Source organism: Ascidiella aspersa, chromosome 4 (assembly GCF_963924565.1).
Source record: "Ascidiella aspersa chromosome 4, kaAscAspe10.2, whole genome shotgun sequence".
Taxonomy (NCBI): domain Eukaryota; kingdom Metazoa; phylum Chordata; class Ascidiacea; order Phlebobranchia; family Ascidiidae; genus Ascidiella; species Ascidiella aspersa.
Genome location: NC_139450.1, coordinates 27,340,171 through 27,366,631, shown reverse-complemented (window position 1 = coordinate 27,366,631; position 26,461 = coordinate 27,340,171). Strand labels below are relative to the sequence as shown.

The 26,461-nt window shown below is 37.3% G+C and overlaps 1 protein-coding gene across 1 annotated transcript; it reads left to right on the top strand.

The window, feature by feature from the left end:
- The first annotated feature begins 614 nt into the window (after positions 1-614).
- LOC146157255 (uncharacterized) lies at positions 615-25,086 on the top strand. The gene is made up of 14 exons (XM_083388146.1): positions 615-861; positions 1,301-1,375; positions 1,698-1,795; positions 6,506-6,669; positions 7,194-7,270; positions 7,496-7,566; positions 8,019-8,101; positions 10,183-10,235; positions 12,882-13,092; positions 14,275-14,448; positions 15,623-15,789; positions 16,209-16,331; positions 18,287-18,472; positions 24,926-25,086. The coding sequence occupies exons 1-14, from the start codon at positions 715-717 to the stop codon at positions 24,962-24,964; spliced, it is 1,668 nt and encodes a 555-aa protein (XP_083244272.1). The 5' UTR covers positions 615-714; the 3' UTR covers positions 24,965-25,086.
- The last annotated feature ends 1,375 nt before the right edge of the window (positions 25,087-26,461 follow it).

The window sequence follows — 26,461 nt, the reverse complement described above, 5'->3', positions numbered from 1 at the left end:
TGTATTTGTATAAGTAACCAACTAATTGGTTACAAAACTTTGAATATATAAGCGCCATTTTTAATCAAAATCATTTTTTATTAAATTTAAATCGAATAATACACTTTTATTTTCAGTTGCAAAATTGAACAAATTTAGCACAAAAGACAAACTACAGGACAAAAACCTTAGCTTTTTCGCATTATTTCAAACTAATTTTCCCGATGTTTTCTAATTTATATTTTAACTAGAATCAACGAGATTTAAAATAAAATTCTTTGGACTTTTATAACCCTTTAGCGCTTCTTAGTGACTTATTGAAACTAGGGAAGCTTTATTTGTTGACGATAAAACGAAGAATGTAAAGAGCGGAATATTGTCAAGCATGACTTTTTCCTATGTAGCATGTACGGCTTTCTGGATTAATTAAAGTCTGTATCACTTAACATTTAGCATGGTTAATTAGTATGTCAATTTCTTTTGTATTTGTAATAGGGCAATAAAACTTACAGATTATTTTAAGGTTTGTCATGGTTTGCCGACTTTGTTACATCCGTTTACTCGTACCGTGATTTTCATTGTTTGTCAATTGTTTTGATTCATTAAAGGGCAAAAACTTATGCAAAGTTGGTTGACTTATGGTTGTCAGTTCTCACTCATTTGTTTCAAACATTTCGTCAAATTTGTTTATATAAGACCATACGTGCTTCTCGCGAGTTTGGAAGTCCAACGACCATGTTGACCGTAGCTAATTCGGACAGAGATGGCTTTCTGAAAGAGCTGTTCAAAATTCACGATGACCAATGCGTTTACTTTTTAAACATGCACCAGGTACAAGGCCTCTATTCTGATGTTCGAATCGGGAGTTTAAGTATTTCACAGGTAAGTTATGATCTTGTTTATCAACCGTATTCTTAACTAATGGTCGACATAAAGGATTTAATGTTTCTGTATAAGTTATAAACTACCATTTTTTTAAAGCACCTTAGTGCAGCTGTGTTGCTTTTAAGACATACTAAATGATGACTTACGGTACCAATACTTTTTTATAAAAATAGGCATTAAGTAAGTCAGCAGTCATTAATATTTGAATTAGATTGTTTATGTACCAATATTCAGTATGTGAAACCAAATATTGCCTTCTGTAATTTTAAAAACAAATTACATTCACATCAAAATCTACGCACAAAATAAAGTTTTTAAGCTGATTTGTTTACTTCTTTTTGTGTATTAATTTTACATAATCTTCAGAATATTTAAACTGGCAAATATAATAATGAAGTATGTTTGTTTTGTTAGCTTTACTCTAAATTAATTTTAGGTTGCTGCTTCAATGGAATATGTTTGTGGGAATAGTGACTTTGTTGGATTTGAAGATCTGAGGGAATTGATTGAGGTGAGAAATACTATAAAGATATTAAAACTCTTTTTTGAAGTAGAATATTTGTTTAATTTACTGTTTTTGGCCTATATCTAAAACCCAAAAACTTATTTGCTTGACCGCTGTCACCGCTGTATGGCAAAACACAAAGGAAAAAAAACGGGAGCAATAACAAGTTTAAAAACATTTTGCGATACCTAATGATTAGAGGCTTGTTCGTTATCGCAAAATTTCTCCAACTTTTTGGCGACTTATGACAAAATTTATTTGCTTGACCTTTTTGCTTTTATTTGCTTGACCGCAACAGATTTTGTGTTTTTTTTCTTTTACTAAACAGGAACTGGACCGCCGTTACTACTTGGTACAAGACCTTCAATGGGAATTTGCTCTGCTCGATAACCTTCATACCGGCAGCATCACCCCTGATAAGGCAAAGTAAGCCAATAAAAGCTAATAATGTTATGTTTCAAACCAAATATTTATTGTATTTTTTTTGCTCATTTTGATTAACTCTTTTACTTGTTTTAGGAAACGTATGTCTACCTGAATTATTGATAGGTGGTGGTCGTAGTAACAAACTTGTAGTAACAAACTTTAATTGCAACTTAAATACCATTGTTACAAAAAATCGTTTCAATAAATCCATTTTCTTCTAAAACAATACATTTGGTAAATAACATAAAATTTACAGATAAACTTGATATATTGTGATAGATATTATGTCAATTATGTATCACAGTAAGAACAAATTGCCCAAATAATGAATATATATATGCCTTTTGAGGTGGATCAATGTATTAGTTGTGGTGTTTATCATGAGGCATAATTAACTAGATTTTAGTCCAGGTATTTGATGTAACAATCAATTTGTTGTAGTTGTGGTGCAATTATTGAATTTGAATTTTTATTGAGTGCAAAAAAAAAACTCTCAATGTGGTTGCCTATTTTATGTAGTTACATGTGTGTAAATGTTGTAAAGGAAACTTACCATATCGTACTACACATTTCTGTTAATTTCCTGTTATTTCGTTCCAACTTACCCGAGCCGAAATACACTGTGTGAAGGTTGGCATCTGTCACGTAAAAACCGACCGGAAATCGCTGTGATGAAGGCGCCCTATCATAAACTCCGTTTGCCAACCCGATATGACCACAAGTCGACTGCCTTCGCCTCGCAATAAAGCGCAAAAGACACAAACGGGCGGCTTATTGTTCTACACTAGTGTTTCTCAGTCAATGGGTCGCGACCCAAAATTGGGCCGCTGGTTGATTTGGTTGGGTCGCCGACTGCAGTAGTTTTATATGGTTAGATATATTAAGATTGGTTCGAAAAATTGTTTTTTCAAAAGTCGAGGATAGTGCGGATGCAATACGAAGACATGGGTCATTATTAATTAAAAGTCGAGAAGCACTATTCTACGCCGTGCGCTCGGAATACCCAAAAGCTTATTGATTCGCATTTTTAAGCCTGAAAACGCAACGAAGAGGCTCTATTCGACCCACTTGCCTTTTGTTCGGTTTATAGCCCGCCGCCAACACACTGAATCCGCGCCCACTTGTCGCTCGCGTTTCCTGCCGTTTTTTATACGGGTTGGTTGATTAGCAGCCGTCGGCGGCAAGCGTATGCGTTTAACCGAATATTATGTGCGCGCCCGGATTCCAGTCAGACAAAAAACAATACATCGCTTCTCGGTAACGGTGGTTTGTATTTTCTGTGAGCCGAGCCGAACGGCGCGAATAAAGCCCGACAAAAATGAGATCATCTCGATTCGTTTTTTCCCGCTTCGCAGCTGAAGTATACACTTCGTCTCCCCAATGCACTGCGTCTGCAAAAATGTGAAAAATATTTTTCAAACTACCCACGTAAAATCAAGCACTGAACAAAGCAAGCTTTAATTACGTCGGGTTTGTTAGGGTTAATGTAGATTTTAAAATACTTTAGCACCCATTTTAAAACAAGAGCAATATTTTAGGTTACGGGTGATATTTAGGTCATTGCTGCACTATACAATACTGCAGTGATCACTATAAAGTGTTGGAATTTTCGCTGCATAGGGCCGCAAAATATGTTCGTTAATCCAGATGCGCTTACCTCGCCGCCTTTTGTGCCCTCATTAGGTGTCGGTCACACAATGGAGTTGTCAAGCTCGTCCGTCCACATTTCCTTTCCCGTCAGAATTCACCGTTCTGCAATACATGCGCGTTTACCGATTAATTACAACTTTAACGCATTGTCCCCGACAGCTGGTTACATTTGAAACCTTAAACATGCTGGACGAAACGCTTATAGTTAAATTAGCTGTACTGGCTTTCGCCTTGTTAACTTTTTAAGCCCTTCTATGTACTATAGTTTGGTTATAACGGAAACTAGGCAAATGATTACGGTTGCACCAGTGACACCAATATTATAGACTTGAATAAGCGCAATAATCAGAGACAGTTTAAGTGTCGTTATTTCCCAAACTAATGCATAAACGCGTGGCTACAGCATTAGTTCCTACGCTGGCCCATTGTGTTATATGATATCCCAGAAACCGATACATTGTCTTTATATGCATCCCCAAACCAGCCTGCCTCCTTACGCTGTTCTGCATTGCAAACGCTACACCCGATCAGAGTAAATTCGGCCCATGTAAAGTATAGCTTGATGCTTGTCTTGGATCCAGCATAACCGCAGTTTTGTTGCATTACGTTGCACAGTCCCGCGTCCGCTTAAAACAACGGCCGTTGAGGGAAACTAATGCAGCAAAAGCTGCGGAGGTGCTGGCCTCCAGTGAGATTTATAACCCTGCCCGGTTTCACGTTTAACAACTTTTATTGAAGCCAAAGCGGCTGCCTCCCACCAAGTTATGTGCGCTGTAGAAAATCTATACACTATACCACAAGAGTGTTGCGATTCCTCACTTAACCTATACGTTTCGAAGCTTTTTTCGCGAAGGTATAAAATACTTAGTAGCCATACATACATTTTTTAAAGATGGATATATAGACATATTCAAAACGTTCAAATTGTTGCCTACTTTCATATGGGCTTTGGTATTCCTTCTACGTCTAACAAGAAAATACTAATACCCCAATATGGCACCTGATTTCCGTATATATGCATGAATAATTATTATCTATATTTAGTACGTGATTCATACGTCCACGCGTAGCATTAAAATCGTCAAAGTAACATCACGCTGCGTTTGCTACATTAGCAGCGTCTCTAGTACTACAAACCGAAAGGTGCACTTAAAAGCGGCAGACTTAACTATCGAGTGTAAAGCTTGCGACCCATCGGAGCCCTAAAACGCGCCCGGCGTAGGTTTCAGGCCTAAATGCAAAACTCACCTCCGTTCGGTCCCGGTTTGGAAGTCGCTCATCCAACCGCAGAAGCCATCTTCGCAATAACCAACGACCCCTTTGTACGACCGCTGCTCCTTCGTGGTGCACTGCCGCCAGTGCAATGCTCCCTTGCAGGCGCCGGCGCCGCGTTATATCTCCCACACGGGCGGAAACGCGCAGGTGGAGCTGCTGCTGCCGCTGGCTTGGCTGCTTCTGTAGCTAAGTTAGGCCCTCAATCTATCTTTTTTAGGCCGCCTTGTTTTGCCCATCAGTTCTGTGTATTTCTGTTTGGCGGATAATCGGATGCACGGCAGCGCGCGCACACTATTCGCGACGCTTGTTTGCCATTCAGATATTTCTATTGTTTCGTCATTGTTCGCTCACCCTAAAACTAAAACTCGTATAGATCCTATAGCGATGCGTAAATTGGTCTGATTGGTCGCTTTTCGACGTATTACTGTTTGACGGATAGCGGATGGGGCGCGCGCGCACTATTCGCGACACTTGTTTGTCATTTAGACATCTTCATTGTTTCGTCATCCCCCCCCCTAAAAAAAACAGCCCCTGTTCGTTCTATAATCTGTATAGCACACGTATAACTGTATACGCTTATGTGTGTATTGTTCTTATGTGTTTGGGTACAATAATCTCTCCACAATTGGCTCTATACGAAGTGGCTGGCGTGCATCCGCACCGAAACGTCTCCCCTCTTGTTTGATTTAGACCTGTCGCCTTTGCGCGTTTTAATTCAGGACTTCTGTCAACAATTTGACAAATCGCAAAACGTCTATTGCGCTTTGCGAAAACACAGAACAACTATTGAGTATTGTCGTGTTTCGTCTTATTCTAGGCCTCAATCTGATTTTTGGTTCCCCGACGATTCAGTACAATCCCATTATTTCCTCGTGATAAATGCTTTAACAAATTAACGGGCGCTTGTCATTTCAAGCTATAGTTTACAATATACTGCGATTCCGTCTTTATGCCGTATCCACCCTTTGCTTATCGTTTTAGTTTAGCTTTTGAAACCTATAGGTTTTTGGCATGTCTATGCGAGGATCATCAATCGGGTTTTCAAACATTTTAATGATTAAAGCCCAAGCTATGCTTTGTATAGAAATATTTAAAAAAAATTGTGTTTTTTTTAAAGCGACTGTTACATGAACAACAAGTTCTATGCGCGAGGGTTTATTCGTAATTATTGCGTCGTTTTTTTATTTGTTATTTCTACGTGTAATTTTTGTAATAATAATTTTTAATTCTGCTTTAGTAAAGTACGGCAGTTTTTCAAACACCAGCTAAATAGTATTTGTAAGTTGATTTTTTTCCCTAATTCTATACAGTATTTTTAATGTAAACTTTTGCCCAATTTAACATAGGATTTTTACACATGTTGATTTTGGTATAATACAGTATTATAAACACAACTTTTTCCCTGATTAAATGTTGCATTTTCAACGAAAAAGTTTTATACCCGACCTAACAGTATTTTCAACATGTTTTTTTCATATTTGGATACACTATGCACGGATCTGTAATGTAGCTTGATAATAAATTGCAAAGCCAAAAAGGTCGAGTAGACCGACAGCATCTTGATTAAGACGTTTCGATACGAGCTTGTATCATCTTCAGTTGATGTGACTGAGAAGCTTTTTTTCATATAATAAAAAAAAAACGTTTTATCGAACTATTTTTAACCATTTTTCCCCCGATCCAACCTTATTTCAAACACTTTCTTCCATATCCAACATGGCATTTTCAACAAGAAATTTCTCGATTTATTATGATAAAATTGTTTGTATTTTCTTAATATTCCAGGTTCTTGTTCCAAGCTGTGCACGGGTCCCTCTTCTCTCAGCGTAGGTGGGACCGCTTTCTGAGGGGGCGTCCCGTACCCTTTGCCCCCCTAAGTTTCCCCGAAATCGAGGTGGAGCTCTGCAACCGACCCCACCTCGACGAGTGGGAGCTATACGAAGCCCCAGGTTGGGACTTTTTAGGAATTTAATCCGAATCGACAGAAATAAGGAGCGATAAAACGTACTTTCGTATCGTTTTTAACGCCAGTTATAAAGGGCAGTTACTTTTACTGTTACCACACCTCTTATTATAGATGTTATTGTGTACCTAACATACTAAAAGCAACGTTTTCTTTGCTTTACCTCAATTTTAAAGAAATCTGACATACCTAGTTATTATTCCAACTCAAGAACTATAACAAAGTAATTAAATCAACAGTTTGCCAAAATCAAACCTCTTACTTAAGTACTATTGTGTGCCTAACATCCTAAAAACACCGTTTTATTGTAAAGAATCTGACGTACGAACTGTTTGTTATAATAACCCAAGAACTATAAAATAATTAAAGGATAAAATAGCTGAACGCCGATCAAACGCGTTGAAAGAAAAATTTAGCACATTGTTATTTCTTATAAAACCGTTCTTGTTTTGTTTCTTGCTTGTAAAGCTTTTGAATGAATTGTTAGTAAAAAACGCACCTACTTTATAGTTTCGCAAGTCTCCAGAGTTGTCCAGTTACCCGTCAAAGTCGAACCTGTTGCATCAGCGCTTCAAGCCAGCAAAAAGGTATATGTGTGCTGAATTTATATCGCGCAAAACGCATTGAAAAAAACGTAAACTACTTCAAAATTAAAATGATAAATATCCGAAGGGTGAAAAAGATAAAAAAAAATATGTTTTTAAAATGATTTTCTGTTTCACTAATTAGGACATAAACTAAAGATTACATGTAAACCTACATGTGTGTGCGATGAAAATGCGTTATTTTCCAGCGAAAATCATGTTTTGCAGAAAATTCGACCTTCGACGCCGGAGACTAAAACACAGCAAAGCAACAACAGCGGTACGTTTCCTTTAGATCAGTGAAAATTTCCTTTAGACCAGTTGTTAACCTTTTTTCAGCCGTGCCCCCTTTGGTAATTTTCCTATGCCTTGCACCCCCTACCCCCCCCCCGCGAAATTAAATATTAATAAGAAAATTTGAAAATAGTGAAGTGTGTTGTCGATCGCGTGAAGCGCGAAAAAAGATGAGTTTAATTGGTTTAATTTGCGCTAAGCTAAACTGTAAATTCAGGGGGCTTTTCGCATTGGGCACACAACAAATTGCTCTGCTCGACACATTGATTTTCATTAAGCTGATATTGACAAACGTGTTGTAATGACATTTACTCCACAGTTGTAAGGCTGCGATGTCGAGCCCAAATAAAAATGTCAAGCGCAAAAATTAAACATTGCGTTATCGTGTTTCAAAAGATGTGACGACACGCAAAACAACGGCAATATTGCCAAAAAAAATTATCTTTGCGAAAAAAAGTTTAAGTCGCCCTGCTGCTAAGTTTTACCACGGGCCAAAGTGCCTCAGTAGCAGCAGTGCTTTGCAGCAGCAGAACACAGGCTGTGTGTATTAGCGGCAGATTGCGCGCATAGGGCTTGTCACAGCTATGATAATAGTCGTTCCTGGTAAGGGCCTACTGCAATTGTCCTGTCAAGGAACGAAGATTTTTCGCCGAAGCGACGATCGCTCCCCGTACAATCGGAGGTGACGCGATTCCAGCTTCCCGCCGCTGCTGCGTTATAGTGTCACGCAAAAACACATACGCCGTGCTACCTTTCGCCCCACTGTAATCAGGCCCGTTTGGTAGCTGCATCTTTCCAAACTTGGGGTGTCACAAGACGAGTTTTAGGAAGTCATTTGTTACCTTTGTAAAAAATCGTATTTGATTTTAGATATTAAAATGTCAAAAAAAAACAATTTAAACAAAAACCCACTCAGCTGCACATTGCTTTTAGGAAATCTGTGAAAGCAGCGAGGAATATGTTTATCTTCATTCTTTAACCTTTATAAGGACGCGGAGTTATTTAATGCATAAAAGCCGTTTTTCTCAACCTTTTCCTGTTGCGACCCAAATACTAAACTTAAGTACAGCAGTTAAGTTTTGGCGATCCATTTCTCTTTACTTGATGTTTTATAGGCTTGATTTAAACACAACACAACGACGACTAAAGCATTAATAAATTCGAATTTAATTCATATGATTCGTTTCTTCGCATTGCTTGGCCACAATTTTGTTTAATTTTTGGAGAAATCTTGCTCAGAACAAATCTCAATAAACCTAACCACGTGACTTACTGCAGTCAGCGAACCAACCATATCAAACAGCGGCCAAACTTTGGGTGACGCCCCAGGGGTTGAAAAACCCTGCTTTAAAGGGTAGCAGACTAAAATGTTGAATACTCTAGCTCGAGACATTGGTTTTGGGATGCCCGTGGTTCTTGCAGATACCCTCAGTCCAAGCTAATCATAAAAAAATGTATTCACGGTAGAAACAATTCCTCCCCATTTTGTAAGGCCACTGTACTGTACACCGGCGAAGAAACCACGGCAAATTATTTTAGCGTCGCGTTTTCTGGTGGCGTTAGGTTTTTTTCACAATAGCAATATGTTTGTGTTTTGTAGGATGGGGCCTAATTTGCCATGATAATTATGTTTTAAGCTATAAAGTTACACCCAAAACAACTTATCTTGAGGACCACTTTGTTTAGCATGTTTCACATTTGAAACTGAATTGGTCCGATGGATATTTGTAAACCAAATAATCCCAGTTTAATTAAACAACATTCTGAGGTCTGAATCGTATTTTTCTTTTAAAATGGGAACTTGTTTAAAATGGGAACTGTATATGAAGCATGTGGCGTGCGGCCTACGGTTTGTCGTAGGATAGCTGCTTTCCTTTTTAAAAGCCCACGCCGTCTTTGCCACAATATTTATGCTCCAACTTGCCATATGCTCGACTTCGGTTTAAGTGTAGGGCGAAAATGTTGCCGGATTGTCAACGGGAAAGCTTGTCCTAAATATCTCACCCCTCTCTAAGGTGTTAGAAAAATAGATTTGTAGTATTGGAAACATTTCCTTTGTTGCTATATTTTGTTGAAAATCCTCCACAGCTAAACGTACCAGAAAAAACTGTATGCCCGAAATTGCTAAGTTTGCTAAATAAACTGCATTAAAATATAAAAATTGCCGACATAACTCATTGTGTTTAGGAATTCTGGCAAAGTCATGAATAGCTTATGTTAGCGTAAATGATTCGTTTTACAAAGGTTAAGATTTGTTAAATGATCTTGGAAGAAATTTCTGCCTGACAATTGCCAGGCATACAAATTTATGTTGACAGTTGATACTCTGTTGAGGAGCGTTTTTCGTAGATGGCATGAATAACATTATCTGTAATTATGAATGCCCCGTTTCACAATACACCACATAGCCAAGTTCATTTAATTCCTATTTGAAATACGCATGACTCATCCAACAAAACAAACCAACGCGGATTTATCTTCAAAGATAAACGCACCCAACAATATTTTAACACCGGTCGCACCGCTTTGTTGAGTTGCCACCGCGTCTCATCTTAAAACAATAAGACGCTGCTGCGTTTAGTACTACATTCAGCTTATTGTGTCGACTTGTTGTTTATCAGATATCGGCAGAGCTGACGTGGCGCAAGATGATCCGACGGAACTGGAACGACGGGTAAGCAGAAAAGCACCTTTGTTTTCCTGTGCGCGGAATGCCACGTCGCCTAATTCTGCCGTTTGCTGAATTTTCAGGCACGGATACATGTAATGACACGTGGTTATGGCTATAGGGAGTACTACGGGAAAACGGTATTTGTGTGCCCATCGTTAGGGGCATTCGGGGGTCTTGCAAACGACTAAGGGATGGGGAACATAAGGTGTACCTCACTTTTTACGCCGTTGGGGGCAATTCTTGGCCAAAGTAGTTTGCTTTTAGTTGTGCCCAAACACTGCATCGAATTAAGATAAAGTGCGTTTTGTCGTTTACTTTATCCAATCAGCGAGAGAAATGTACTACATTTGTACTGGGTAGCACAGGTTCAAAAATCGCATACTTTGCTCTCCAAGGCTCCAGGTTCGGGAATGTGTTAAAAGGATATCAAACCAATGTAATAGCCTTCTGGAATGAGCAAACTTCTGTCCACCATTTATCCCATAAAAGGCGACCTTGTTCGCAAAGGGTATTTTGGCGCAAAATGTTTATGATGCTTACCTTGTATAATTACTGTTATGTTTTGTTTTACTGTAACTGTTTTGCCAACAGCTAAACCACTAGACCAAACTTTCTTAGCTTATGTGAGACAAATTGAGAAATTTGCTAAATCCGGTTATGCTTATTTAATTAATGACGCCGAAAACTAAGCAAGTTTAACCTGTTGGAAAAAAAACTGAGTTAATTTAAATCAATGACTTGACATAAGTTCACTTAAGTCACGGTTTTCAAATGATTTGACTTGACTCAAGTCGTTTTGCTAAAATACTTTGACTTGACTAAAGTTTTTCGGACAAACGACTTGACTCGGTCTTAAGTTGTTGGGCCATACACTTAAAAATTAAGTGTTTTTTTAATTATAAAATTGGGTTATTTATCTAAATTTTTAAGTAAAACCGTTAGCTTGCCACTTGTTGTTTTTAGTTTGTTTATGTCAGTGATTTGACTTGGAGATGACTAGCGCCTTGGGTCTGGTGACATGGATTTTACTTATTATGTAAATAAAGTAGATTTCGACTTAAGTCATTTTAAAATGACCTGTTAACAACACTGCTCAATCGTAAGTCAGACTAAGGAGATTCACACGTACGCCAGGAAACTCCAAATCACCAGTTTGCTACGAATCTATATTTGTTTTACGCATATGACTAAAGTACGCCATCCCACGGTTTCCTCCTACACTGCTCTGTTCCCTTCCTCTTAACTAAAGTAAATCAAAAACCTATTGCTTTCAGTTATACCTTGTAACTATGGGGATGTCCTAAACGCCGTGTTTCGTTCGGATAGCGATACCTGATCTTTTTTCTGATCCGATACCAAATGACGTAATTACTGTGACAACAAATCAATTTTAACTGTTAATTTGTTTTGTTTTCTAAAACAATGCATTTTCGATGTAGAAAATGTTGCGTTGGTTCGCAAATGATTGCTTAAATGCCCATAATATTGTGGTATTGTATCGGCCCGCTATCGGAGGCGTACCAATGCTAATATTTTGCTTTAGTGATGGACTCAGTTTGGAAAATATGCGGCATCCCTAGTTATGACTTGATTAAATGCAAACGCATAAAGCCCCAAAATATCAAAGTTGTACAACCACATAAACACATCTTCATTGTTCCTAATAATTGAAAGGCGTTTTCCGCAAAAAAGTCTTACCTTCCCCCTGATTTTCTTCGCGAACACCAGAGACAATTTTTCAAAAATGGTTGTGGGATGGATGCGTATCCCTAAAATACAAGTGTCTTAAATAACACTACATTGTGACAGTTTGACTTTATTTGAAGTACACAGGAAGCTTACAATCAACCAGCTGGCACGAATATGTTTATAAGCAGGCATGATCAACACAGACTATAGCCCACGGTTTCCTACGCTGCTCTGCGCGCTCGATTTTAGGCATGAGCACTTGGAAAAATGTAACAGGACCTGGCCTACTTTTTACCTTGGCGGTATAAAAAAGCACCACTGACATAGTACCGAGAAATGAGTCGGTTAATTTTAGGGTTGCCTCGGTAATAGGCTGATGGTTTGAAATTGCTGTGCATGCGAATTCTCAAATCTGCCTAAATATTTAGCAGGGATTCTTAATTTGGCAGCCGTGCACACTAGTTTTAGCGGGATCATGAAGGCTTAATTAAAATCTTGGTGTATATTGATATACTGAAAAAAAAATAATGGTGAAAATAACGGCCCAAATAGACATAAAAAGCGACATGCTTTATTATTCAAACGTTTCGGCAAATGCTCATGCCATCATCAGTGATCACTGACGCTTTTTATGTCTATTTGGGCCGTTATTTTCACCATTAAACTTATGAACAGATCCGTATATAGTGTTTGAAAAAAAAGAGTTTAATAAAAAAAACTTTGGCGCCGCCTCCTTGAATCTAATTAGACCAAATTTCCGTGGCGTGTTAGGGAAGTGTCAACCCCAGCTCAACTTCTCCAAGTTAAACCTGAAACTCCCTTAAAAGAGTTTTTCATCTTTATCTCCTTCGATCCAATCCATGGAAGTGGAGCTTTCGAAATTGCGAACCACCAAATATGCGTCATCGGCCCATTACGTCACCGTCACATCATGCGCGATGTTGTTTTCCTCGCGAACAGGATGCTGCGGAGGCGGCGGAACGCAAGAAGCAGGAAGAGAAAAAGAGAAGAGAAGAAAAGGAAGAAGAAGGGAGAAAGAGAAGAGAAGAAGAGGCGGAAGAAGAAGAGAGGAAGATAAAAGAGGAGGAGGCGGCCAGGAGCCGTCGGGAAGAGCGGAAGCGGTTGAAGAGGGAGGCGCGGAGAGCGGAGAGAGCCGAAAAGAAAGCGAAAGGTTTTTGTTTTGATAACAGCTAATTTCCAGCGGCGCTGGTGCTTTTGATGCCTTTATGCGAACGTGGGCTAGTGTTTTCCGCCGCTTTACCTGGTTGGACTGTAAACAGTCAGATCTAGCTTTTTTACCACTGTATTTGCACCGCGAAGGCAAAAGGCTGGTTTTAAACTGTTTTTGTGTCGTTTTTTCACGTCCAAGATAATGGTCGACGAACTGACCAAAATGTTAAAAAAGACACAAAAGCGGGGCTTTACAAAAGTGATAAACCAATATATTTTATTCAAGTGATTATGTTAAGTGATATGAAGTCGGCGTTTACTTTGCAGTGTGGAAGCTGTTGTTGCCACCGTATAACATTGTTTGACAACACCTGAAAAAACGTGAATCCGCCAATCGCGTATTTATTTTGGACTGTGATATAAGTCTAAGCGTATTTGGTTTTCCAAACTTTCCTTTTATATGCGGTGCAAATGCACTGTTGTTTTTTACTAAGGGAAAATAATCCCTAACTAGTCTAACGATCGCGGGCGGATATAAAATTTTGTTTCTAACTTCATCAACTTGATTATCATTAAACCATATAACTATATAGTCAACAAAAAAAACTGTAATCAGCTTTAGGAAATTGTCGTTTATTTTAATATTTAATAAAAAATTAGTTTGAAATTGCAACCGACAACATTTCAATTTATCTTCTTTAGGGCAATGAGCTGCGGGCCGAAAGATTTAAAACTCTAGCCATAGTATGGTGACCCCTGGTTTATACCTTAAATTGACAGTCGTAGGAGGGGGGGGGCAAAAAGTTTGAACTTTTTTGTTTAGCTTTTGTCATTGCATTAACTGCCGTAACGTACACAGATAACAAAGCAAACAGTTTCGAGCAGCAACTTTCGAGCAGCTGTCCAAAAGTAGTAGAACTACATTAACGCGTATACTTCTAAAAAATTCCATGCCCCCAACCGTAACGAAAATCCTGGATTCTCCTCTGTTGTCGTAGTGGTTTTACGTAGTGGGCCTCTAATAGCTCTGGAAAGACTATTTTGGGCTGCGACAAAAAAGTTTGCCGACCACTGGGGCCCTAGCTACTGCGCAAACGCTAACAAGCATTGCTCGAATAAGCTAATAAGCTATTACTCCAATAAGATATTAAGCTATATCCTTATAAGCTATTACTCTATTCAGCGACCGAAGAAAAGGAAAAGCTTCGTTACGACTTGGAGGACGCCGTAGACGCCCAAGAGCGCCACCTGCTGGAGCCGGCCATGGACGCTTACAAGGGGGTTGTGAGCAAACCGGCGTCCGACGAGCTGCTGCAGAGGGCAGAACGACTGCTCAAGATGCTTAACAGTAAAGACGGTGGGTTGGGCAAAGTGCTGTAGTGACTTTTAAGTGACTGTTTTTAAATGGTTGGACTTGGATTATGTCCTATGGACAAATGACTTGACTTGAGTCAACGGGTTGACTACTATGTTATTTTCATTCAGCAAGTTTTTTTTTATAAAATTGGGTTATTTGTCTTAATTTTTGGAAACAAAACAATTTTCTTGCTACATGTTGCGTTTTTGTTATATTTTAGTTGCGTTGACGGTAAACCACTAAAATTGTTAAACACGTCCGATTATTATGAGTAATATCTCAACTAAATATAACACAAAACGCAACATATAGCAAGTAAGTTGTTTCATGTGAAAAACCTGAAATAAATAACCCAATTCTATAAAAAATGTTTCATAAAACAATTCATTTCAACCCAAGCCATGTCCCAAAGACTTCTGTCAAGTAAAGTCATTTGAAAATAGTGATTAGGTGCATTTAAGTCAAGTCATTGACTTTAAACGTCATTACAACACTGTATAGGACAGTGTTTCGCAATCTTTTTGGGCTTGCGGCACCTTAAAGAAATTATAAATAGTTTGCGGCGCCGTTGCTCGTATTTTTGCTGAGCGGTTAACTATAACGTTGCAGTAAACGAGATTGAAACAGCACATTACCTGTGCAACAAGGTTGATAAAACCTGTCAATTTTGGTACTTTTTTTGTCCACAAAAAATGTATCAACAAGCTCACCAATAGAGCAAAAATTGGAATCCTATAAAGGATGTGAAATATCTCTCGGCACCCTGGAGCGTTAACAATGGCACCCTAGAGCAGACTTGGACAACTAGCTAATTTTAGTTTTCTAATTCTAATTCTAATTTCTAATCTAATTGGTTACCAAAAATGCTACTTTGTCCAACGATATTTTTAGTCTCTCAGTCAAAACAAAGAATTTAAAACTCTTTGGATGGAATGACTTGTAGGTGATTTTTACCGTCTGAAAAGCATGTAATATGCTAACAGGCATAAAACTTAGCACACACTTATTCACCATTCACATTCTTATTACAATAGTTCGCGATTTCAATGAAATTGATTGTGAATAATTAAATGTAATTCAAGTTCGAATGCTAGTTCAAATTCGTTTTTTTTTTGACAATTCGGCCCGGTCGAGAACCACTGCTATAGTGTATACATTAGTATATTTTTTACAGAGCTGAAGGACGCGAGCGCTCGTCGCGTTGTTGAAGAGCTGGAGGAAGCCCTGAAGAGGGCCAAGGATCAGGGATTCCACAAATCCGAGGACGAACTAGAGCGTGAGTGCGATGCAGCAGACGAACTCGTGATGAGGCTCAAACGGCTTGAACGTCTGCGCGCCGAGGTACTGTGTTTTGCGCGTTTTTGTCCCTTTTTGACACAACAGTTAGCCATGCTCTTGCAATGTTCCCCCTATCGAAATTGCGCCTGTAAACTGAACTGCAAAATCTTTTCAAACCACGTGTTGACAAGTTTTTCAATGTTTTGCAATCTAAACTGACCTGCCGTTTAAACTGAACAAAACTTTGTTTCGTGTACCGACGATAACATAACTCGTTTTCATCACCGAGCGTCCTGTTTAGGAAATAAAGAGCCCACGCCTGGAGTTATAGTCATTAAAACGGAAATCTAAAAAGTGTTTGGTGATATTTTTCATGTTTTACTTGGTGTTGACCGTTTTTTGTTCTTCCTAAATGATGTTTTTATACAAAGGAGGTTTTTTCCGATTTTAATACCTATATATGTCTAACTCTCAAATTCCAGGTCCTGGAACTAAAGCAGAGTACTATAGCTGAAATAAGAAGCTACCAGAAGCCGATTCCTATCATCCACAAGGTGATGACGGCCACCTATCTTCTGCTAGGAGTAGCTGAGAAGGATACAAAGGTTTGTATGCACTACACTCAACCGATCCGTTTGAAAATATTTCATTTTTAAGCAAAAAGGCCTATACGACAATTAGGGCATCCAAGGGCACAAAAGTCTGACTTTTAGACCTTGAGGTCGTGGCTATGCTTTAATTGGAACTTTGGGTAAACTCTCAGCGTGGATAAAATAAAAATATTTGCTGAATATTCACAAAAGATAACAAAAAATGTCAGATAGAATTAATAACACCTGACCCACCAGAACCCGGACGCTAACCCGAACCCAACCCAAGTAATGTGCGTTAATTAATGATTATCTGAACGCTGGGGAAAAAGCCCAAACTCGGATGGGCATAAGATAATTTCTCGTCCAGGGTATATAGGATTGTTACGTCAAACATTGATGCACTGGGGCCTTAAGCATTTATGTAATTATTAAATCAACGCACATTGTTTGGGCTGGGGTGATGGTTAGCGTTTTGGGTTAGGAAGGGTCAAGTATTATTAAACTTAATCTTCTTATACAGATCTGTTGTGTAGGTTTAGTGCATTGACCTTAAAGTGTAAAAGTCGGACTTTTTGACCTGTTTGATGCACTAATTGTCGTAGACCTTTTTGCTTAGAACTGCACTAATTTCTGACTGATCGGGTGCTGCGCTGCTGTCTCCAAAGGGTCGCCAAACTATGACCCACAGAGTTCATCTATTCGATTCGTAGCATATTATTTTTCTTAGTTGAGCTAAAATATGGGTAATAGTAAAGTTTAACAGTGTTTTGTCGGATTTGAAAATATTTTTGTCGGATTAAAATAAAAGTCAAGAGTTGACAACATTTTAGGCGACAATTTTATAAAGCTTACATATATATTTATATATTTATTGTTTTTATGTCTTCTAGGTTTAATAATATATCCAAGTCAATAAAGTTCAAAACATAGTCTTATTTTCGGCCCGCCATCCTTGTTCCTTGCAGTTCTAAAACCAAAATACGATTGAAAAATAAATTAAACGACAATTTTTAAAAGTTTACTTTACTCGACGCAAAGTTTTATATCCAGTCTGTGATCACCAGTCTTTGCGATAACACGGAACCTTAAAAAAGTTCAATGACCCCTGCTTTACTGCTTGCTTGCTTACTTGACCCTGTCCACTTCCGCTTTGCCTCCGCTTCTACATTTCATCTCTATTTCTGTTTTCCTTCTGCTACTTTTAGATTATGGCACGCTGCGCCACCCACTTTACTGTAAACCAGCTGTCGTTTGCTTGTTTAAAGGTTATTATTGTAATCGGCTGTTTGTATAAGACACTGCTGTTTTCATAGACCTGTCTCGATTTGAGTTTTGTTGTGGCTATACATAACTTGAGTTGAGCAAAAAGGTGACATGGATTTCGCTAAAGATGGGAATTGACTATACGCTTCTAAAATAACTCTTGTTTAGTATATTTTTAAGGATGACTAATTATATCAATTCGCAGCCGTTATCCATTGCAAAGTGGTATATCGATACTCGTCCGATACTTCAAAGTAAGGGAACAAGTTACACCTGAATTGCGACACATTAATTCCCCAACGATATAAACTCAGAACCTTTTATAAGTGATGCTTGAATTACTTCTCAGTCACATTAACTGAAGATGATACGGCTCGTATCGAAACGTCTTAATCACGATGATGTCTATCTACTCGACCATTTTGACTTTGCATTTCATAATAAGGCGTCAATTGTGAAAAAAAATGCCAGTTTTAAAACGGTTTAAGCGTATCATATTGCGCTGCTACGTTATACGTTTAAATTCCAAATAAGTGGTCATTGAACTTTTTCAGCTTGCGGCGCACTATTGAAACCACACACAAAAAAATAATTGCGACACATTTCCTCAAAACCCATCTGCCTGTATTCCTACATGTTATGCAACTAAATTACAATTGCAAAAGACCCGCGAAAAAAACGTCCGTATAAACCTGCTTTTGCAGAAATGGACTTCGGTCCAGTCGCTGTTGGGCAAGTCGGGCAAGGAGGGACTGAAGAGGCGCATCTTTCAGTGCAAGATCAACGACATCGGCGCCGATGTGGCCACTAGGGCGCGCCGCATCCTCGGCGACGCCGACCTGGAATCGATTCGTGACGTCAGCGCCGGTGCGGCCACCTTTTTCGTTTGGGTAAGTCGGGGATTTTTTTTACTTTATGATGTTTGCGTCTCAGGCTTCTTGATATGGGTTTATCGAACTTTTCTTGTGAAATACTTTGGTTTGCTAGGCGCGATACAGTTGATGATGTTTAACAGACAGTGGCTAATCATTTGATTGCTGGTCAATCGATCCAGTAGCAGTTGGGAAAAGTTTAAAAGCTTATCCCCGGTAAATCCATCTAGTACAGCCGTTTCCAAACATTTCTAAACATTTCTAAACATTCGTCTGGTGGACCCTTCCCAGTCGGAAATTTTAATGCGGGCCTTACTCGAACTATCATCGGTGTTAGTATGGCCCATTACCAGATTACCACAGAAACCCCATAGATATATCCCAGCTGGGAGACCGGAAAGGTAACATCGGTCCATGTTAGATTTTCTTTGATTTCCCATACATGGCATCCCACATATGGTTCAAGCGTGAAACTAGCCTGGCCAAATATAATCCTGCTTTACACCAATTTTAAAATAGAAGCAATCAATATTTATTGTCATTAAATTTCCGCGCACAGATGCACAATAACAGCACGTACAAAAATATCAAACGGTTATTTAAAAAAAATGTTAAAAACAATTGAAGAAAACGGCTTAAAAGAATAACTTAGGAATGATTAAATATAAACACAAATAGAAAAAAAGAATTATAAACATTGCTGTAATAAAAAAAACATGGATAGAACTTATGACATCACACGAGTTACAAACCGCAAAATACTAAACAATTAAATCATAAGTTATGGCCAATTCTTTCACAGAGTTTTGACAGTTGATGGAATGCTTAACCAAGAGGTTCGTAAACAATAAATGGCTAAATGTAACTGTTGACAGTATACTCATAAGTAAACACATATTAATGCAATTTATGCCTGAGTTTTGGTTTTCATATCCACTTGTAATTGTTTCTTGGTGGTTACAAACACAATATTGAGTGTTGAGTGAGGATATGGAACATCTGTAATAACATAATTAGTGTTAATGTATGTGTATACATGTGTATATATATATATATATATATATGTATTAAAATTATGTGCTAGTAAAACGTTTAAACTAACTATGTTTACAAAAGCAACAAACCAAATAAAGCCTTTTTCTTAATAAAAATAATTCATAAAACATGTAATTATAATTTAAAATTTATGTTAGTCACTTTATTTTAGAAAAAATCCTTAACTTGGCAGTTTATTTTTGTTCTTTGATAGCATTCGTGTAATCTCTGCATCCCTGTGTGGATGTAGCCTGATTAACAAAATAGTGCTTGCAGGAATGCTTGTCTGTAGATGACTTTTTGAAGTGGTGCACTTCAAGTTCTAAACAAAAACAGTTAAATTGTTACAATTTATATAAAAATGATGTGGTTGTAGTTGTACCCTCCAAATAATCACACAAAACACATATTTAACAATATAGCATACAGGAAAGTGTGGCAAGTGCACACAATTTTTTTTTAGTAGACCTAACCTGCACCCCAATTTGCCTATGATAAGTGGGTGAATTTTAATATTTTGTGCACTTGTGAGATCTCATCAAAACATGCCATACTTTCCAGAGTAGGTTATATTGAACTAAAAAATTCAATAAACACATTTAACACAATATATTATGTATGTAGAGACAATCAAGTATTTATATAATGATATAAAACAACAAAACTTGGAATAATCCTCACAGTAACAAAAAAATAAACCATACCTTTTTGTACCTTTCATACTTTTTTCTGGCTTTCAATTATAAAGAGTATTCCATTTTCTGAAAATAAATACATGAATACATGAAATATCTAATATTTTTATACAGAAGTAAAATACTTGTCCTTGTGTAAACTGCTTCAATTATAACTTAAAACGAGGTCCTTGTAAGAATTATTTCTTCATTTTATAGGCATAGTTTTTATGAACTTTCATTATGGATACCTAGTATTTTTCTGTTAAAAAATCTTTAAAATCAACACATAATAATTTAGCTAAAACTCATACGATGAAACAATATAGTTTTAAGTGGTATTGGGATATTTTATAGTTAAACATTTTAACATACAAATTTAACATTAAAAAAAAACAAAAACAACAGACATTTTGACTTACTATATGGGGATTTGGTTTGAGATGGACTTTACATTTCTTCATCATTTTTTCTGTTCAAAGACAATGTAGCATCGAGCCTACAACCTTCCTTAGCTGCATAGTAAATTTCGTTGTTGAACAACCCGCAACAATGGTTGTCATTGTGACGTAACGTTTCCCGCTAACAGTTTTAAATTTGTTAACGGTGATTTTAAAAGTGTTGCTGGTAATTTTAAATTTTATAATGACGAATTTTTGTTTTAAGATTATAAAACATTTAAATAAATAAAAATGTTACACCTGGTAGTGGCAAAGAGTCAACACATAAAGTGTTACATTACGCTCGGTCGATTTTTATTTAAAAATCGATTTCCTGCCGGAGTCTCATTAAGAACAGTTTAGGTATCCAATTTGTTTGGTATTATTAGTACAATGACATTTTCACGCTTGATCCATAAAACACACATTGGTTATATCACATGTTTTCCAAAAAAAATAGTTTATCCTCACCCTTTTGAGCTCATCGCAATTTGGTAAAACTTAGGAAGCTTAAAAAATGGAACCCGTGATGAACAAGTAATATTGGATATTCAATTTGTTTAAAGTCATTGATGTGGGCTTAAAAAACATGCAGGAAATACCATTGACCTATCTTCGATTTTTCCGCGGGTTATCATAGAAACAGTTAACAAAAACCTCAGCAATTTTTACACTTGCAATAAAAAACTACTTTTTTGTCGCTAAAAATCTTTCTACTTTGTTTAAAGTGAATTATTTGAGCTTAAAAACCATGCAAGAAATATCATGGGCTAATCTTCGATTTACCCGTGGGCTATCATAGAATATCATAGAAACAGCTGTTAAAAACCTTTGCAATTTTTGAATTTACAACAAAAAACTAACGTTTATGTATCAAAACATCTACTACACAACATCTTACACTAAATTTCGTTAAGATAAGTTATCTTAATTTATCTAAGATAGGCCACTGCTAATTCGAACATGCCTAGTAAGGCCCAGGGATAACTCCAAGATAATTTCTGACTGGGTTTGCAATTATTTTGATATTTCGCGGCCCTATAAAAATTCAAGGGTCAATTGACCCATGTTTCTTGTTTACACTGGTGCAGTCACGATTCTCTCTAATAGTCTAATGTAACAACTTTCTAACTAATGCGAACGATTCACTTCTAACAAATGCAATCGATTCACAATAGCAGGTAGTACAGAATAATAGATGCTTTATGGTGTAAACAAGAGACATCATAAAACACGCTATATTATCCAATAATAAAGCATAACTAAAGACTAATAATGATGACATTTAATGTTTAAAACATATACCAATTTTTAAAAAACATTCGCTAAAGCGTAATGTTGAAAAACTTATAGACTAATTCTTATTGCGGACCTCTGAAACTGCTGTACGGACCCCAGTTTGGGAACCGCTGCTCTAATAGTACGCGATTAAAAGTTCAGAGATGTTTATTTACTGTCGCGGTTAACATTTGGCCCGCACGCCTGGGTTTGGACCACCCAGGGTCGGATTAACCAATAGGCTAATAAGGCTATAGCCTTAGGCCCTGGAAAAATTCGGCCCTAAATTTTTTAAGGTTAAATTTTTGTAAGGCTGATAGTGATACAGAACCAGTATCAGTACAGTACAGTTTTTGCTTAAAAACTAATGACTATAAGTCGAGTCAATATGTGCCTTGTGTGTGAGTAGATAAATAAATCGTTTCATTTATGCTGCAAACGAGTTAAGAACTATTTACGTTCTGTGCTATCATTTTTAAGGGAAATAAACAATAAAACCTAAAAAGCAACAATACCTATCTATAAACCCATAGTATTAAGACCAATGACACACTAAAGCCAAATACATAGATTACTTCCCAGTACAGAATAAGATCAAAATCGTCTGATTACGACCTACATCTGTCAAAATGCTTCCTAAATTTATCATAATATTGGAGAGGTCATTTATTAAGGGGCCCACGGTCGTAGTTACCCAACTACACAAGTGTCTTTATTTATAAAATTTGCCTCTTAAATTAAATTTGTTCATTTAATTATGACCTTTCTTGTAGAGTATTGTAACTCATTTTTCTGACACGTTTTTTGATTTACTCGCCAGTAGGGATGTCAAAGTAGAATATTGTATTCTATTGTTACGTTTTATCGAGAAGTTTCACGCCTAATCATACTTTTGCGAATGGCAAGATTGAATAAAAGCATGTCGCTGTGGCGAAACAATTACTGTGCTGCTTTTATGTAGCCATGCGGTGAGGGGTCAGCGTTTTTTCAGGCAGCCAATTACTTAACGAAAACCTTCGCCTAATCCAGCTGTCGGCAAACTGTGGGCCGCAGAGCCATTTTTGGGCCGCGATTACTTTGGGATAATTCAGTGTTATCATATAGTTGTGGGCCGCGTGATACTCCTACATTCATTGCACTTTATTTTAGAAGTCGGTGTGGCATAGAATTTTTTTAAATTGGCTCAGCTTGGAAAGCCCTATCCGTGTCAAATATGTCCCTGAGAGCCTATCGAACTATATTTTTTGCCTTTAACTATACGTAAACGAAAAATTTTATAACCTTTTTTTATAGTATGTTTTACAATTTACATTATGACATGGCACTGTTTGGGGAATCAAGGAACCGTGTAATATTTAACCTTCAAATTAAATATCCTCAATCCGCAACTGTTTCGTAGTGGTTTACGTAGTGGGCCTTCAGTAGCTCTGAAAAGAGTACTTTGGGCCGCGACAAAAAAGTTTGCCGACCCCTGGCCTAATCTTTAAGTTTCCGTTAAATTCTGTTGGGCAAGCAACCAACTTGTAATGCCTGGTGCAGAGATTTCCCCATTTCCTTGAAGAGTTTGCAAAAAAACATTCCATCGTGAAACGCGCAAGGTTTGTTACGGGGTTACTTAAGGTTAACTTTTAGGCCAATGTTCAGCTAGGTTATGAACAGCGTATTAGGCAAATAATAGTAACGCATTATTAAAATAAAAATCTAGGAATCATCTCGGCGAATGTAGAGACAAAACAGAGTCAAATACAAAAAATGCTCCGGCGGAGTCCAAAAACAAGCTTTTGCAATGACTAACTAAGTTAGTTTAATTGAAAATGACTGATTTGTTAAATAGTTTAGAAAGTAGGTGCATTTATTCAACTTTTCTCTTCTTACATTTTGAGTTAAAGGCTGTGGTATGTTGAAGGGTAGATTAAACTTCACGTTACAACCTCTAAATCAGGGGTCGGCAACCTACGGCCCGCCGATGTAATTCATCCGGCCCGCCGCCTTTTTTGACAAATTAGACACCAGTCCATTTCACATACTTTTTGACTATTTTAACTACGTAATTGCGAAAAGGTCGCGAAAAAACGGAAAGCGTATTAAAAAATATTGGACATTTTTCCAACAGTTTTTTTCATTTTTTCCAACAGTTTTTACTTTTTTATTTTCGGCAATGTGATAAAAACTTGCAAGAAATTTACAAAAAACATTGGTATATCAAAAAAAAATCGAGCTCGCTTCGCTCGCCAGGTGACCCTTCACTTAAAACGGATAACAGACACTGAGCTAGATTAACTTTAATTGTTATCGCGTTCCCTCAAAGTAGTTTTATTACACTTTTCATAAGAAGTATGGTTGACGACGTGTGAACTCGAATTTTAAACCAAACTAACGCTTTCTTTCGCACTTTGCGTTAAGACTTTACTGCTTCTGTAAATGTAATTAAACACGTTTTTAAGTGCAAAAATATCCGAAGCCCGCATAATTCATAGTTGGACTAACATTTCAATACCACAATTCTTAGTTATCTTTTGTGCGGCCCGCAGAGACCTTTCTGAGTTTGGTTTTGGCCCGCGACTAAAAAAATTTTGCCGACCCCTGCTCTAAATCCTATTTTACGACGCAAATAAAACCTGCAAACGCAAAAACGTCAAAAGTGACCTACTGGTCCCATATCTCCCCTAAACTATGAGTCTATGAAACTTAATTACATTATTACATGTACTTTTTGCTTTGTTTGTATTGATTTGCAGTAAATAACTTCAATTTTTCATGTATGTATTTTTACTACTTTTCGTAGCTTCGTTGCAAAATTAGGCCCTTCCCTGGTAAATAGCTTTAGACCCACAGTAACCGTTAATTCGGCCCTGGGACCACCCTATCCAATAACACATGCCCAAATGTTAAACATCGCAATTTTTTTTTCCTACATTTATTAGTTTTACCATTTTCTCTGTAATTGTGATAAAGCCTTCGACCAGTGGGCCGCAAGCAATGGTCTGCCATGCTTATATGTAAATCCCGCCAGATCGGTATATCAATATTCAATTTTATTACAGGCTGAAGGCATGATTGAAGAGTTGCTTACTGCTCAGTGAGTCATCATGACATCCTATATCACCACTAGTGAACTTATCAATGGTTTTCCAACAAATCTGCAATTCTTCGCACTTCATGTAGCTAAGTTGTGAACTGTGTACATCCTTTTTGCTTCCATCCTATTATGTTTTTTTCTTAATTTCATATAAATTTTCTAGCTTTTTACACAAATAACGTGCACTTCAACCGTTAATCCGTCCTGTGTTTTTTCCTAATTAGTTTGTAAATGAAGTTTGTATTTTTCCATCCGCAGTAAATGTTTTATTGTTGATTTCATATAAATTTTCTAGCTTTTTACACAAATAACGTGCACTTCAACCGTTAATCCGTCCTGTGTTTTTTCCTAATTAGTTTGTAAATGAAGTTTGTATTTTTCCATCCGCAGTAAATGTTTTATTGTTATGTATGACTTTCGGTACTTATGCGTTAGTTTGTACCAAAATATCCACCCAAATACTTTCGTTGTGCTTATAAAATATGCGTTAAACATGCAAATATATGCTCACATTGTTAACCCGATGTATTACAATCCAATCGACTTTTTCATGCAAGTTTTATTGTGCGACCCACAATGAGATATGACCATAACATAAAACGTGCATCTTTACTACTGGCGTACGTACTGAAATGGGTAATGCAACACGACACATCTAATTGTTACGTATTTGTTGCATTGTTGCATAAATGTTACGTAATAATCATAATGCAATAACTTCCCGATCTAACAGAAAACGGTAACATTCAGAAATGCTTCGCGACCCACTGGTTGGGAAGCACTGAGTAAGACCTTATAATTTTTTAACGTCAATGTATTTTCTAGCGCCTTGTACGAATCCTAATTAACTTAGTAGTCGCTTTAAGTGGTTTTAAGGGTTTATTTTTAGAACAGATTCAAACCTGATTGGTGTTTAAACAAAAATACAGTAAACGAGTGTTTCGTACTTCTAAGTAGGCTACCACACTCTCGGATCTTATTTTCTGCTGGACGTTTACGATTTTTTACCAGAAACAGGTTTTTTTAAGGTTCCTTGTATCTCTAAAAATATCCATGTTAAATAAATGTCTTTCGGCCAACGGTCGCCGTGTGTCTTATCGCACCATAGAAAATGAAAGTTTGACGGTTTTACTCGCCAAGTATGATCCTGAACTACAAGTCCATTTAATTTTTGTGAAGGACATGTTATCAAAATCGATTGATGCATTTTACGTTGGGTGAAAAACGCAATTACGAACGCTATGATCGCTACACTTCTAAGTTTGTTTAGTAATGTCCTATTAGGTCATATTGAGTTGCCACGAAATGTAACTGACACAGCAGATACGATTTTGGGTCGAGGCCCAAAAGGTTAAGCGAGCCACTCGTGGAATGTAATTGTACGAGGTTTTATTTTGAATAACTATACCCGTAAACTCGAATCAACTGTGTCTATACGACATAATGTAATCACGCCAGAGCCCAGAATAAATTATGTGTGATTTATTACAATTTAAGGCTG